General features: G+C 38.3%; 1 protein-coding gene across 1 annotated transcript; it reads right to left on the bottom strand.

Moving 5' to 3' along the window:
• Positions 1–265: 265 nt before the first annotated feature.
• On the bottom strand, positions 266–15,858 carry LOC135785845 (pyridoxal kinase-like). Its single transcript, XM_065295420.2, has 11 exons — positions 15,543–15,858; positions 14,131–14,185; positions 7,662–7,766; positions 4,270–4,353; positions 3,182–3,216; positions 2,973–3,058; positions 2,746–2,791; positions 1,860–1,971; positions 1,591–1,727; positions 1,404–1,470; positions 266–1,314 (listed from the first exon to the last, which is right to left on the bottom strand). Exons 1-11 carry the CDS (start codon positions 15,621–15,623, stop codon positions 1,202–1,204), a joined length of 921 nt encoding a protein of 306 aa, XP_065151492.1. The 5' UTR covers positions 15,624–15,858; the 3' UTR covers positions 266–1,201.
• Positions 15,859–15,897: the final 39 nt, after the last annotated feature.

Here is a 15,897-nt window from a genome sequence, read left to right as displayed (position 1 = left end):
GGTTGTTTTGGTCATCAAGAAAAAGCATCTTAAAGAATTTTTTAATATTTTTACTGAAAACAAGACAAAAATACTAAGAATTTTTTTCTTGAAAATTATTTTTTTGCAGAGTACACTGCAAAAATGACTTTCTTACTTAGTGTTTTTGTCTTGTTTTCAATAGAAATATCTAAACATTCATAAATTAAGATGCATTTTCTTGATGAGCAAACAAAATGACCTAAGAATAATCTAGTTTTAAGAGTAGAAAAATATCAAATTTAAGTAAATTTGTGCTTAAAAAAGCAAATAAATCTGCCAACGGGGGTAAGAATTTTTTTTAAATAAATATTTTTTTTTCTTAAACACTTAATTCAAGAAAAAAATTTATCAAGCCATTGGCAATTTTTTTTTACTTGTTTTAAACACAAATTAACTTAAATTTTATATTTTTATATAAAAACTAGACATATTTTCTTAGGTCATTTTGCTCATCAAGAAAATACATCTTGATATAAGAATATTTTTATTGAAAACAAAACAAAAACTCTAGGCTGGTGCTGGCTGGCATCTTTTAAAAAAAAAAACTCTGGCAGGGAAAGAGTTAATACTGTATTATTTTTCGCAATATAATATAATATAATATAATATATCAATTTCAGTAACAACAAAAACTACCATAATAAATACTTATTTAAAATGCAATTTGCATTTACTTAAAAAAAAAAAAACGTAACTACTACTACTAATAATAATTTCCTATACTTTACATTTTGGGATGAATTAAGACCCAGACTTTCCTTAAGATTTAACCATATTGGTCTTGACTCCTCCCTCCCCATATAACAACACAGCGTCAAACCCACACTGACGTCATTTAATTTGCAAAACTGGTCCTCACTAGATCACTGGCAGTTTAGGTACATAACTGACCTGGTCAGGAGTCTGGGCTTAATGTGCAGGACGAACCGGAGTTCTTCAAGGAGCTTTGAGAGAAAAACAGGAAAAGAGAGAGAGAGGGGATGAAAAACACGACTTGCCCCCCTCCCTTGCGTTTGATTGGCCGTACCCTGCTGAATCTCACGAAATGGATCTGTCGTACTCTGGCTGAGATTCTAAGGCAATGTCACATTACATATCAAAATGTACAACATCTGCGGTTGTGCAGTTGTGAGCGGAGGGTGATGATGTGTGGATGAGATGTTGGAGCTGTTTGGCGACTCTATAGTACAGTGGCTTCCATGACTATGGCTGGATCTTCTATGTCGGCTTTGCTCTGGACCATGCGTAACTCCAGCTGGGCCGGGCTGGGTCTTCTACCGGGGCCTGCCATCTCTGAGAGCACAGGAACGAGAGATATTTATATATACAATGTCATTGGTGACACTACTATGATTGTAATCGAGTCAATACGAATGCGTTACCGAAAGCATATGAGATAGTCCTCTTAATGACATGGTGCATAACCGAGAAAGTCTTTTCACAAGCCATCTGAGAAAGACAGAAAATATAACAAAGAGACGATGTTCAATATACGCTCATTAAAATGCAATTATAAGGCATGCATGGCAGGGCTGCATAATGACATTATAATGATGCAAGACGGTGCACCTTCAGGTCCGTTGGGTAATGGTGGGTCCAGGCAAGGAGCATAGCAGCAAATAGATCACCGGTGCCCACAAACACCGCGTCTACTTTTGGCACCTCTATTCGGACCCGCTGGGTCTTCCTCGTGCCATCTGGCATCACTGCCAGATATACACAAAAGCAGTTATCTATTCACATTCTACAAAACACAGTGCAGTATTAGTGACAGCTTTAGTTAAAACGACCCTGTGCGTTGAACTAGTTGTTAAAAATTCACTCACACATGTACTTACAAATGCGTTGACTGCCAAAAGAAACCAGAAATCGGTCTCCTTGACGAGCAGGCAGATCTGAGCTGGTGATGACCACGGTGTCTGGACCCATCTTATGAAGCAGATCCATCACCTGGACACACAAACATTATGTACTGACAATGGTTGGGCTTTATATACTGATGCTTGACTCACAGGGTTCTCAAATTTAAGGACTTTTCAGGTGCAAATCCCCCTCAAATTCAAGGACTAAATGTGGGGACACATTTTGAGTGAGAGCAAGGTTACATTGTGTAACCTATAAAGATACAGTGTTACAGTTCCCTTTTGAGGGAACTCGCGCTGCATCACTGCGGTGACACTTTGGGGACGCCTCCGGGGGCAAGTGTGTCTGAATGTGTATATCAAATTCAACCAATGGTGAGGCTTAACGACAAAGACAGGGTGACGCGGGAGCCAGGAAGTATATCGGTATCTGAAATATTGCCAAAGACGGCATTACAGGGACGCAGGAAGTATGGCAAGGGAGACACAGCGTCTCGTTCCCTTCTCAGGGAAGAACAGTTACATACGTAACCCGAGACGTTTTCATGTGTCAAACACAACTATGCAAAAAAGCATTTTGGTACGAATCAACATTCGCATACAGAAGATATAAGCATTTAAAGCGAACAGTTTAGCACGTGTGCTTAAAAAGTCTAGAATTTTATGATATTATCCTACACTACACAGGGAATAATATGGATTTTTTTTCAGAAAACTTCTTGCATAAAATAGATTCAAGCGCTTTCAATGACCTGTATCTATGTATGTATATTTTCAAAAACTTCCCAGGGCCTTGAATGTTTTTCTCCAAATTCACAATCTTTCAAGCACTTCAAGGAAAGGTGTGTGTACTTAAACTCACCTCAACAGCATCTTTCTCTGTGCTAATATTCTTCCCTGTCAACAGCCTGTAATGCAGAATTTCAAAGTCAGATGAGTTGATCAGTGATAATGTTTGTTATGCTAGCAGTGGCCACCAGAGGTCACTAAACCACCACTTTTCATTCACAAAGTACAGTAAAGGGGTGAAGAGATTCGCCTTTTCCATCAAAAACAAGCAAAGCTGCTGAGTGGATGAATTCTACTCACTCAGCTTCAAACTGGTTCGGTGTGATGATATCGGCCACCGGTACCACTTTATTCTTGTAGACTGGATGCAGATTTTCTGGGACATACTGCAAAGAAACAAATCTGCGGTCAAATTAACAAATTCAACACATCGTGATGCAAATTCTGAAGTAGATATACAAAGGAAGCAAAAAGTATCTGGTAAGTACGCAGAGAACAAAAAAGCTTACCATTGAACCATGGTCACCCAGGACAGGGTCACAAACTGAGAAACAGGAGAAAAGCAAGTTATGTTTAACTAGGAGGTCAGCCAAATATCAAAATTACCCCATGATTAACTCCCCCTCAAGCAATCCGAGATACATATGTCCATCATAATAGAAAACAGGGATCAGGGAACAACTTCTGACTTTAAACCCCAAAAAAGTGCATTCATTCTTCACAAAGGTAATCCACACGGACCAATGATATAATAAGGGTCTTCTGCGGGTCATCAATGCGATTTTGTGAGAAAAATATCCATATTTTAAACTTTAAAGGAAAACAGCACTGTTTTTCAATATTTGACTAAGTTCTTACCTTAACTTAGACAAATAAATACATACCTATCTTTTTTCAATGCATGCAATGAATCTTTGTACAGCGTGTCATGAATGTGTTAGCATTTAGCTTAGCCCCATTCATTCCTTATGCTGAGTTTACACCAAACGCGTTTTGGGCGTCAAAATCGCGTCTACCGCACGTGGTTTGCCGCTTGAACAATTTGGATGCATTCGCGCGTGTAGAGCGGAGTAGACGCGCGGAAAAAGCAAGCATTTCACTCGCGTCAGAGGCAAACTCCACTTATTGTGGGAGGGGCAAGTGCTATGCGGTTGTCTGTTTGCAAAATGACTGATGTTGATTGTGCATTTATCGAGAGAGTTACCGGTTTGTAACATTACATTTAATCAACTGAAAGATCTAAAACATTTGATAAAATATCCGAAAATGTGTTTGTCTAAAAAACGATGGACATATGCAACTCGGACAGCTTGGTGGGGTTTAATATCATTTGTGGCTGAACTATCCCTTTAAATTTCACCATGTGATGTTTTTTTTCAGATCGCTTCACAAAAATAACTCCAAATTTGTTCGTCTAAAAGATGATGGACATTTGTATCTCAGATTGCTTGAGGGTGAGTAAATCTTGGGGTAATGTTTAATATTTACTTTGCTATTGCTATGTTATTCTACATATTTGCATATTTATTTCATTATATTTTATCAAATATACACACCAATTCCTGTCATGTGTCTCAACACACAGAGAGAAACTCACCATATACAAGATTAGGATTGGCTCTCTTCAGCTCCTGTACAATATCAACCACCATCTCCAGGAATGATGTATCTCTCATGTAACCTACAGCAATAGAGAAACAATTCAACACAACATCACAATAAGTAGCACATCCATCCATCCATCCATCCATCCCTGATTCATTTCAAGATTGTAACACATGGCTCTAGTTGAATGTTGAGCTAAATTAAATGTCAGTGAGATTCATCTACTCTACAGCAGTGACATTTAAAGGCACCACATGCCAGAACAATATAGAAAATACTTTCCTTCAGTAGTCATAAATATAATATATCACAGTAAAGAACATAACTTAAATTTAACTCCCCAGAACTAAATAAACGAACCAAAATGTGCAAGTTTGTTATTTTAAAGGGCACTTATTTGCGTATATATATAATAAATGCGTGTTGGCAGTTTGTGGAGTCTACAATGAAAAAAAATCCCTTTTTCCATCCCCATTAAACCAAAGCAGGCTCATTAGACATACGGTTCTGATTCTCCTGATAATGTGACATCACACTGATTAAGCCCCGCCCACAGCCACTGACTGACTGGTTACCCAAAAGCTTTTAAAAAATAAAATTTTCTAAAAAGGCAATAAACTTTGGCTGGCACTAATTGGCATTTTTTTTAAACGCTGATGGGGAAAGAGTTAAACACTAAGCTAATTTAATTTTCTACTGGTGTCTCCTAACCCTACTCCAAGACACAACGCTCAAATAAACCCTCTTGCCTTTTATATCAATCATTTTTATATGCAAGTTGTTCCAACAAATGGGCGATTTGTTTATAATGAATATTTCATAATAAATCATTGGGTCAGAATACCTTTTAGGAGTTAAAGCTTAAAGGGATAGTTCACCCAAAAATAAAAATTCGGTCATAATTTACTTACCCTCATGTTGTTACAAACCTGAATAAATTTCTGTGTTTTGCTTAACAAAAAAGAAGATATTTTAAATCAAGCAGGAAACAGGAGCACCATTGACTAGGAAAGAAACATAATATGGAAGTCAGTGGTGCTCAGAAATGGTTTGGTTACAAAAATTGCTCAAAATATCATCCTATGTGTTCAGCATAACAACGAAGCGTACACAGGTTTGTACTGAGCATTTTTGGGTGAACTATCCCTTTTAATTCTGGAGACGCAGACTTTAGTTTTTGGGCTGAGATTGTATCTGGAGAGCAATGTGAAATCTTGGCTCTCTAGTTCTCCTATCTTCTTATTTTTCCTTCATCCATTCTGTTCTCTGCTGCTCTCTCAAGGTGACGATAAAGGCGAGTTCATGCACAAGAGACTTCTCGCTTGCTAACACACTCAATGAAGCAAAACGTCTCTGTCGGCTGTGCTTGTGCCAGACCTGCAACTCTATGACCACATGTCCTCTACGTTCCCTCGGTGCTAGTTAGAAGTGTCAGAAGAGAGAGAGGGAGAGAAAGAGAGAGACATCTCTTTTCCCTCATTCTTTGACTACACAATAGGACTGGGTTTTGTAAACCAATTTGGTGATTTAATTTAAATCTATTGTTGTAATTGTGGTTGTATTTGATAAAGGGCCTCTTAAAGGGATAATACACACAAAAATGAAAATTCGTTCATCATTTACTTACTCTCAAGTTGTTCCAAACTTGTTAACACGTCACTGAACACAAAGAAAGATTTTTGAAAAAAGTTTGTAATAACCAAGCAGATCTGGGGCACCATTGACTTTCACAGAGGAAAAAAATTATACTATGGAAGTCAGTGGTCCCCCAGATCTGTTTTCATTTTTGTGTGAACTATCCGTTTAAGTAAAATGACTAAAACTTGTTCTCAAGTACTACACTTGTGTGTGCAAAAACACTGCCACAATGATGAAGCTGATTTCCATCGCCTATTCCAAGTCAAAAGAGCCCATTTCCATATTTTTACTATATTCAGATCCCTTGGGGCTCCCGAACATGACCTAGTTTGTCCATTGTCTCACATTAAAACAACCAACACATTTCATCAATGTCAAACGGTTTCATGGAAAATCTCAAGACCGATTGCAAAGAAACGTAAAAGCGTAACTCTGCATCGACAAGCCACACGAATTTGGGTACCATTCACTTCCTCCATAGCACAAACAGCATGGGACGGGGTGCATTGAAGTTTTTGTCAGCTCCTGTCAAATTCAAATGTTTCTTTCAAAGCCAAGATTTACATTAAAGGGGGCATTTTACAAGACTTTTTTAAGATAAATATTTAGTGTCCCTAGAGTACGTATGTGAAGTTTTAACGCAAAATACCATATAGATAATTTATTATAGCATGTTAAAATCTTTTAAAGTCACTTTGTAGGTGTGAGCAAAAATGTGCCGTTTTTGGGTGTGTCCTTTAAATGCAAATGAGCTGATCTCTGCACTAAATAGCAGTGCCGTGGTTGGATAGTGCAGATTAAGGGGCGTATTATCCCCTTCTGACATCACAAGGGGAGCCAAATTCCAATGACCTATTTTTTCAAGTGCTTGCAGAGAATGGTTTACCAAAACTAAGTTACTGGGTTGATCGTTTTTTACATTTTCTAGGTTGATAGAAGCACTGGGGACCAAATTATAGCACTGAAACATGGAAAAAGTCAGATTTTCATGATATGACCCCTTTAATATTAACTCTTTCACCGCCATTGACGAGATATCTCGTCAATTAAGAGAAAACGCTTTCCCGCCAATGACGAGATTTTCCGTCTTTCCGCAATACCGCTATTATCCTTCCGCAACTTTTTAAACTCGGAAGTATTGCCCTATGGCAAGCGGCTGCATGTCCGTGTCTGTTTTAAAGATCGCTCTGACTGGGATCTCTAGGAAAAGTCCGTCACAATAATGGAATTATCTCTGCTTTTTGCTCAAAATGTGGTGATTTTGCAGAAACCTACCCATATTCAAAAGCTGATTACAAAAGAACCACTGAAGGTAGGATGAAACGTTTTTTTTTTTTTTTGAAAGCAGAGGGTCTGTTCTTTCATTTGGTATATTGTATGTTATATTATAAGAAGAACATTTTCTGGAAGGCATTAAACTTTGGTGAAAATCATGAAAAACGCTAGGGCTGGCTGGCAACTTTTTTTAAAAACGCTGGCGGTGAAAGAGTTAAAATGCTCTCATGTTACCTTCTTACAAGGTGGTTAACATTTCAAAGCTCCAAAAGCACATCCCATCCATCATCAGAGTAATCCAAATGACTTCAATTCATCTATGCATATTTCATTACAAGACAAACCCAAGTAAAGGCAAATTAACATTTCTCTAAAGAACTATGACAAACGTAAAAAATATTTTTTTTTTTAATAAAGAAACCGAAGACCTCAACAAATGACTAAAGAGTGCGATAGGTGTTTGGTGCTCACCTGTGAGTACGTAGTCATAGTGGTTGACGTTATTCAGTTTGATCCCTTCATACAAGACGTGAAGCTCGTCCGCTGTCAGCACCTGCCCCTTCCAGTGAGAGTAACCTAAATAATGACAGGTCAAAGGTCAAACATACACAGCAGCAGCAAACAGATATGCAGTGTACAATACTGACAGGATATGTGGGGTACGCATAGAAATCTTAGAAAAGACCCAGACACAGTATACGGGTGGTGGACCAAACCCCATTCTGTTTCGTCAAAGGCTTTTGCTGTTGCTGAGCAAGCCGTGAAGTCACAATTCAGGTGAGTCACGGAGTCGGTCACATGGTTTGTTTCTTGTTGCTAAGAAACAGGACAGAGGAAAGCCTGAGGCGATGGATGAAAGACGCATCATTGTCGTCGTGGTCCGTGTGTTTGTGCGTGCATGTGTGTGTTTTGCGATAAGGCCGGTGTCTGTCGTCATCGTTTTCTGCTGTCTGCATCTCTGCTGGAAACACCACACGAATCACGAACCTCTAATCCAAATCCCTGTGCCCACACACATCATGCAGATCCTCTATTTCACACCCAATCACGATCATGGGAAGCATTCGAAAACCACGCATGCGAACCGCTGCGATTGCATAAATGTTTCTACCCATAAAGCCTTGCGGCACCCATTTATGTTTCACTATGCTAACACATGCACCTGTAAAAATCACAGAGAGATTACAGTTCCTGGCATTTCAATAGACAGAAAGTGGCTGTAGTTCACTAATAGGGTGCAGAATAATGAAAAAGTGATGAAAAGACAAAATGATAGTAGGATGTGATAACATCTGGTGTGTTTTCGGCAAGAAATCCATACTAAATATAGCAAGGATCAGAATTTTTATCATATGAATGCATTTAAAGTCCCAATGAAATCAAAAGTGATATTTCTTTGTACTAATGTACTATTGCACTGTTTATTTAGCGTATATTGCATTGTTTAGGTGGCGAAATGTCTCTAGGCACGTGTCAACATGCACCGAATAATATTTTTATTCTGTAATTTTTTTTCTTTTAACTGATAGTATTAAACGCTCATAAATTCTTGCCTTCGGTTAACAGTTAACTGGTCAATATGATCATCCCTAGTTAGCAGACTTCTATGGTCACTGGGACACACTCTACTAGGGTGACCGTACGTGCCATTCTTCACAGACGCGTCCTGGCCAGCCTTTCGGTGCGTCTTCCGGAAGTCGTATTGTTGACTGGATACGCCATACAATCGTAGTTTCATTCTTACCTTAAAATGTAACGGTTGCTTTTCTGTAATAATAATAATAATCCTCTATGACGTATGCGGTCAACAAATACGACTTCCGGAAGACGCACCCGAAATCCCGGCCAGGACGCGTCCGGGAAGAATGGCACATATGGTCACCCTAAATGAACCCATATTGTTGAAATCAGAAAAAATCCAAAAATTTTTTGTTTGGGAAAAATTAGTTAGGTGCTCTTTGGTGTAGGGTATACAAAACGTGAAAAAAAGGGGAATCCAAGGCACTCTTCATATATCAAAAGGTAAAAAGCCTTTATTTAAATATGGCTATAACATTAAAAACATATAACAGGGCAGTAACCCACGCGTAGCGGCACAGATAGCCTTCTTCAGGGTATGATATTGAACCCATATTGTTGTTTGTTTGGTTTTCCTTTTTGCTTGTTTCGCAGGATGGTGTTAGGGCAAGTAATGTCATAATTTCTGAGGACTTACACCTGTGTTGGAGCTGACGCCAGCAAATTTAAGCAGTTCCCGTCAGAATGATGTTGCTCGCTCCCCTCGCTTCCTGTGTCATCTCGTTTCCCGTTTGCTTAAGTATTATATTATATATTATATAAATGTTACTCCTTTTTGACCCTTACCCAACGTGTTGTCTCCTTTGTCAGTGTTTGCAAGCCGGCCGTGACAATGGTTACTCCAAATCACATATTTAGTTGTGTCTCTATCATGTAAGGCAGCCAATATACTATGGGCCTTTGAGACTTACCAAAAAATTATTTGCATATACTTAGAACTAGTTTGTTGACTGGTGACCACTGACAACCCAAATGAAAAAACAACATAAAGCAACATTTTTCACAATAACATTTCCGGATTAAAGAAATCACTATTTAAAGCGAGTCGAGATATGGCGAAACATATAGCATTAGGTCAATGCATACCATTAAATACCATATTGTTGAATATACAACGTAATATTTTTCATGCAAATGCCTCTCAATAAACAAATGTTGTCTTTTATTCGAGTTTTAGACATGATTACATTTCAATCAAACTGTACACCCACAAAAATGCTATAGGTGGCGTCAAATACACATAACCAAGTTCACCTGGATATGGTGCAACCTGATAAACTACAGTCGTTTATAGTAAGGCAGATTTCTAAAGTTAATAAAATATTAATAGGCAACATTCGGGACAATACGGTAATGAATAGAACTGACGGTACTGATTTCATTGAGGTTATTAGCTGTGTCCTAATTCGAAGGCTGCAATCTCCGAAAGCTGCATTTTAACACAGTTTGCATCACAACAGCGCGACTGAAGGATAGGAAGGCCGAACTATTTTGAAGGCTGCTTCAAATGCGACCTCAGAATGTGTCCTTCTTTCTCCAGGTTCCAAAGGAATGGATCCAGCCTTCGAAATGGGACACAGCAATTGTTTATCTCACATGTATGTAAATAGGAAAGCAATCATACCTGTGGTACACCATTAGCTATGGTGACAATGGCTGCTTTAAAGATATAAATTCATGTTAAAGTGTCCAAGTCTGGTTTCACTATGGGTTTAAAATGATAAAACTAACTCCAGTGGCTAAAGACATTAAGACCCCAAGGAGAAGAAAGCAACGGAGCAGAGCAGGAGGCCAGTCACAGGTCAACATCCAAGAGAAGGTTGTGCCACATATAACGTATTGTTTAGACTACTGAAAATAAAACAGTATCCAAAGGCTGAATACCGAACAACCAAAAATTTTTAAATTCCTAATTATTTTGCAATTTTTCAGAATGTCCCTTATACTACCGGTATATTTATTTAACAATATTCAACAATTATTTTTTTTTACATTTCAGCCATAATTATAGGGCCATTCTCGTTCTCCATGCTTGTGCATTCAGCAGACAAATAGGATCGCCGCCACAGTGTCTTTCTCATACGCTTCATGCTGTTTAGAATGTCTTGATTTTAAATGATAAATTAAATTTGTACTGCTGTATGCTTTCGCGTATTAATCTGACATTTTACAGAGTTCCCACACCTTAGTTAAAGGGATAGTTCGGCCAAAAACGATATTAAACCCATGATTTACTCACCCCCAAGCTGTCCAAGTTGCATATGTCCATCATTTTTCAGACAAACACATTTTCGGATATTTTAGATCTTTCAGTTGAATAAATGTAACGTTACGGGGTCCAGCCATAGTCCACGACCTTCAAGTCCAAAAAAAGTGCATCCATCCTTCACAAATTAAATCCAAACGGCTCCAGGATGATAAACAAAGGTCTTCTGAGGGTAATCCGTACGGTGTTGTTGTAGAAATATTCATATTTAAAATTTTATTTACGTAATTAACTACCTTCCGGTAGCGCCGCCATCTTAGACTCCTCTGTATTCATGAGAGAGTATTAGCGTAGTGTACGCACTTTTCTTAGTGACGTATGACAAATTCGGAGGGCGGGGGCACAGAGCAGCAGCAGAGTAGCCTCCGTAGGCTGCGTAAGCTCTCATCCTGAATGCGGACGCGACTAAGATGGCGGCGCTACCGGAAGGTATTTATTTACGTTAATAAAGTTTTAAATATGGATATTTCTACAACAACACCGCACTGATTACCCTCAGAAGACCTTTGTTTATCATCCTGGAGCCGTTTGGATTTAATTTGTGAAGGATGGACGCACGTTTTTTGGACTTTAAGGTCGTGGACTATGGGTGGACCCCGTAACATTACATTTAATCAACAGAAAGATCTAAAATATTTTCTAAAATATCCGAAAATGTGTTTATCTGAAAAACGATGGACATATGCAACTCTGACAGCTTGGGGGTGAGTAAATCATGGGTTTAATATCGTTTTTGGCCGAACTATCCCTTTAACTTCAAACTCAAGGACCTTTCAAGGACTTTCCAGGTCCAATACCCTCAAATTCAAGGACTAAATGTCAAGTGAGAGTAAGGTTACATCGAGATACCTTTAAAGATACAGTGTTACAGTTCCCTTTGGAGGGAACTCACGCTGCGTCACTGCGGTGACACTTTGGGGATGCCTCCAGGGGTAAGTGTGTCTGAATGTGTATATCAAATTCAACCAATGGTGAGGCTTAACAACAAAGGCAGGATGACGCAAGAGACAGGAAGTATATCGCTATCTGAAATATTGCCAAAGACAGCGTTACAGGAACGCAGGAAGTACGGCAAGGGAGACACAGCGTCTCGTTCCCTTCTCAGGGAACAACAGTTACATACGTAACCCGAGACGTCTTCATTTGTCAATAACAACTATTCAAAAAAGCATTTTGTTAAGAATCAACATTCACATACAGAAGATATAATAATTTAAAGCGAACAGTTTAGCATGTGTGCTTAAAAAGTCTAGAATTTTTATGATATTATCCTACACTATACAAGGCATAATATGGATAAAATAGATTCAAGCTCTTTCAATGACCTGTATTCTATGTATGTATATTTTCAAAAAGTTCCCAGGGCCTTGCATTTTTTCCCCCAGATTCACAAACTTTCAAGGATTTCTAGTACCAGTGGGAATCCTGACTTTAAAGAGTAACTAAACCCTAAACCAACTTTTTTTAGTTAATGATCTGTAAGAATTATGCTTTATTAGTGCTGTTCATTGATTTTAGTAAGTTTTTTGACATTTGGATATAAAGTGTTTCAATACTACAATATATGGTGTAAAAACGTCTGAGTGCTGCCCTCTTCAGGTTGAACGGTGGCTACTGCAGTTTAATTTTCCTATTGGATGTTGGGTCCAAGAAATTACTCGTGATGTAAGCAGGTTCAAGCTCACCACGCACTTAGTTCGTCCCCTCTATCTCCGTTGGGATCTGCCCACTTTTCTTGCATTTTTCAAATATTGCAGTGGGTGGAGTCAGGCTCTGACCAGGGGTTTAGTTACTCTTTAAAATGCGTTCACCAATATGTTTTCTGCATTTGCACGCCTCCCACTCTGTGCTGTTGCCATTCGATCTCGTCATCAAAGACTCTATGTTTGGTAAAATGCATTCGGTCTTTTCACTTGTTTGGCCGAAAACCGAAAATGTTTTTGGCCGAACATGATAATTTCGGTTGCCAAACATTCAGTGCATCCCTAACAAACACTTAAAAAGCACCCATTTCATTGCTAAAAAAACAATGTTATTTTGTGTATTTGGTATAATACAATGTGTTCACGTGGTTTACGGTTAAAAAAATATTCTTTTTCACATAACGTACATTTTTGTAGCTCCAGATATACTCTCTTCCTGAAACGCACCGATTTTGTACAAAACTCATTGATTTGAAAAGAGCTGGGTCCCTGATTGGCCAGCTAATCTGTACTTTGTGATTGGCCTGAATACCTCTGACATCAGCTGGAAATGTGACGCTCCTTATCATGTTTGAAAGATTCAGTCAACAAAACAATGCTAACAGGAGTTAACTTACATGCTAAAGGTCTGAAGTGGGAGGAATTATGATAATGTCGGTCTTGTCTACATCATCAATCCCAGGAAGTAAACTATTGCCTACAATCTGTGTGTTTGTTGTAGTCCAAGAAAAGAGATTTACGTTGGAGACAATAACTTGCGTCATCGTTTACTTTAAGGTTTGTACCTTTTGCATATTGTTAACATGTACTAATACCCAATCTTGCTATGGCAGGATGCTCAAACAAAAGGAGCAATGTTGTTGCCTGTTGTACAATTCAACAGGAATCATCTTATAAAATGCTAACTTATGGCTGATATAATGGGATATAAAAAACATTGGTCTGAAAAAATCGCACATCCACTTTAACATTTCAGCAAAAAGCTGTACAGATACATATGCAATTTTTCAATAAGCACTATCATGCAATGTCATTTTTCTTCTGTTCTGTAACAGGTTAAAACAAAGTTGTCTGGCCCTGCCAATAATGAGGTCATAAGGAGGAAAAAGGCGCACACTAATGATGTCACAATACAGCAATCACTCATCAAAGCATATTACATAATAATACAAATAAATGCTTCTTCAACACTTTAAAGGATGATTTGTGCAAGCATAGTTCGCTTTTTACTTTTACAGTTAAAAAGAAAAGCTTACAGAATCCTTCATTTATAACTAAATAATTAAACAACACAAGCCTAGTTACTCAAACTGAAGAAATACTTTATGCAAGATTGTTTTGCTGTGACAACAGATGTATTAGCAAAATGCTTGCATAATCAAATTCAGCCTACCTGTGTGGTTAGAAAACTGAACAGAGTTGATCGAGTCCACTTCAAACCCCAAGACCTGAAAGAACAAAATATTTACGAACGCTTATTTTTTATGAAAGTTTATCCTTGAACTACAAGTGTAATATTCACAAAGACTTGAATTAGTTAAGTTTAGTCAACCCTTGTGTTCTCCAAGTCCATGTTGATAGCTCACGAAACAAGTAAACACTTTTGTTTTTCCATCTTAAAAAAATGATTATAAACACAATTTTAACTTGAAGACATGTTTAAAATGCCATCCAAGAAAAATGTATAATGTTAGTAGTTTCGGAATCCCTCCACATACAACATACAAAAATGTATAATGTAATCAATAAGTGTAATGATTTATAAATGTAATTTATTTTTAAATAACGTATTATTGAGGAGAAAAGGACACAAGGTTCTCTATAGCAAAACCTGACTGAAAAGTGTTCGTCTATTTGTGATATTCATATTCAATTATACGTGCCAATCGGGTTTTGATAAGGTAACGTTAACTTAGTAAAAAACAATCTCCTATGGAAACACACTTATTCAAAGTTTAAACAATAAGCGTATGAATAAAACGTCATCTGTCACGTCATAAGAGATGAATGTGTGTGAGGAGATTTCAGAACCTTTAAAAAAAATCAAATGTCACGACTCGGCTTGAATTAAATCCCCCTGCTGTGACGTCAGCATTGGAAACGTACGACAGCGCAAGCATGCAAAATTATTTTTGTATTTTCTCCAATTTCGTTAAATAAATTGCTATATCGTATTTTAATACATAAGTGACTGTTGTCTTTGAATATGACTGGCAATGATAACAAAAGCATGCAGAAGGAATCATAAAGAGCTCTTGAGGACAGTAGCTTTCTGACAGCTGGACCCATTCAAAATCTAATGAGCGTGGTTTCATAGTTTGGACGCAGCGCAATCCCACGTGCCAAATGATGCTTCGGAAATCGACAATCAGTGATTCAGAGATGATGAACGCCAGTGTCACTTTTCTTAAAAATGACAGTCGCCGTGTGTCTGCCGGTCTCACCGCAAGTGGGTTGTGCCAATATAACCTGCTGGCCACCACTGGTTTTGTATGAGCTGACTTTGTATACAAGCGTTATTTCCTCACAAGATAAGTTTATATATGGGAATAGCATTACTTATTTGACCCAAGTATCTGTCAGGCAGCACAACGCAACAAGCATGCAGAGGACAAAGTTCTGATCATTTTAACATATCAATAATTTAGACTTTAATTGTGCACAAACTGCAATGCATGTTACAGGCATCAAATGATGGGTATTGACCATGTGACCTTTACTTTGCACATCGGCATGCTGTCAGGCTCCTTGAACAACATTTGTGTATTTCCCACTTCTACAAACGACGTTAGCTTGGTGTCTCACCTGTAAGGGAAAGGACGCCGATTTATTTCCAACGTATCCTCTCACGACATGACTCTGAATCGACAGCACTCGGCACTCCATGTCGCGCGCAGTCAAAGTTGTTTTACACGCTCCAGAATGTCACGCGATTTAGGAGCTCGTGAGGCTGCAGCGAAAAACTGGATCTGTGTTTCTCTTCTCTCTCTATTATTTTAATCCAAATTTAGATCCGCGATGGCAAGTTCAATAGCCAGACAGAGAAATGAAGGACATTCACACTGTAGACGTTCATTGGTGAGCGCGACTAGTCAGGCATCCTGAGGGGGCACCTAAATTTACTGACATCACAACGACGATCGCACCGCACCGTTTTTCA

Source organism: Paramisgurnus dabryanus, chromosome 4, assembly GCF_030506205.2.
Source record: "Paramisgurnus dabryanus chromosome 4, PD_genome_1.1, whole genome shotgun sequence".
Lineage (NCBI taxonomy): Eukaryota > Metazoa > Chordata > Actinopteri > Cypriniformes > Cobitidae > Paramisgurnus > Paramisgurnus dabryanus.
Note: the sequence above shows the minus strand (reverse complement) of the source record. Positions and strands in the feature narration are given on the sequence as shown.

Coding starts and splice junctions, on each gene's coding strand:
- LOC135785845 (XM_065295420.2), bottom strand. CDS start 15,623: ATGGAGTGCCGAGTGCTGTCGATTCAGAGTCATGTCGTGAGAGGATAC. Junction 3,059..3,181: donor TGGGTGACCATGGTTCAATG/GTAAGCTTTTTT, acceptor GTTTCTTTGCAG/TATGTCCCAGAAAATCTGCA. Junction 1,315..1,403: donor GACTATCTCATATGCTTTCG/GTAACGCATTCG, acceptor CTGTGCTCTCAG/AGATGGCAGGCCCCGGTAGA.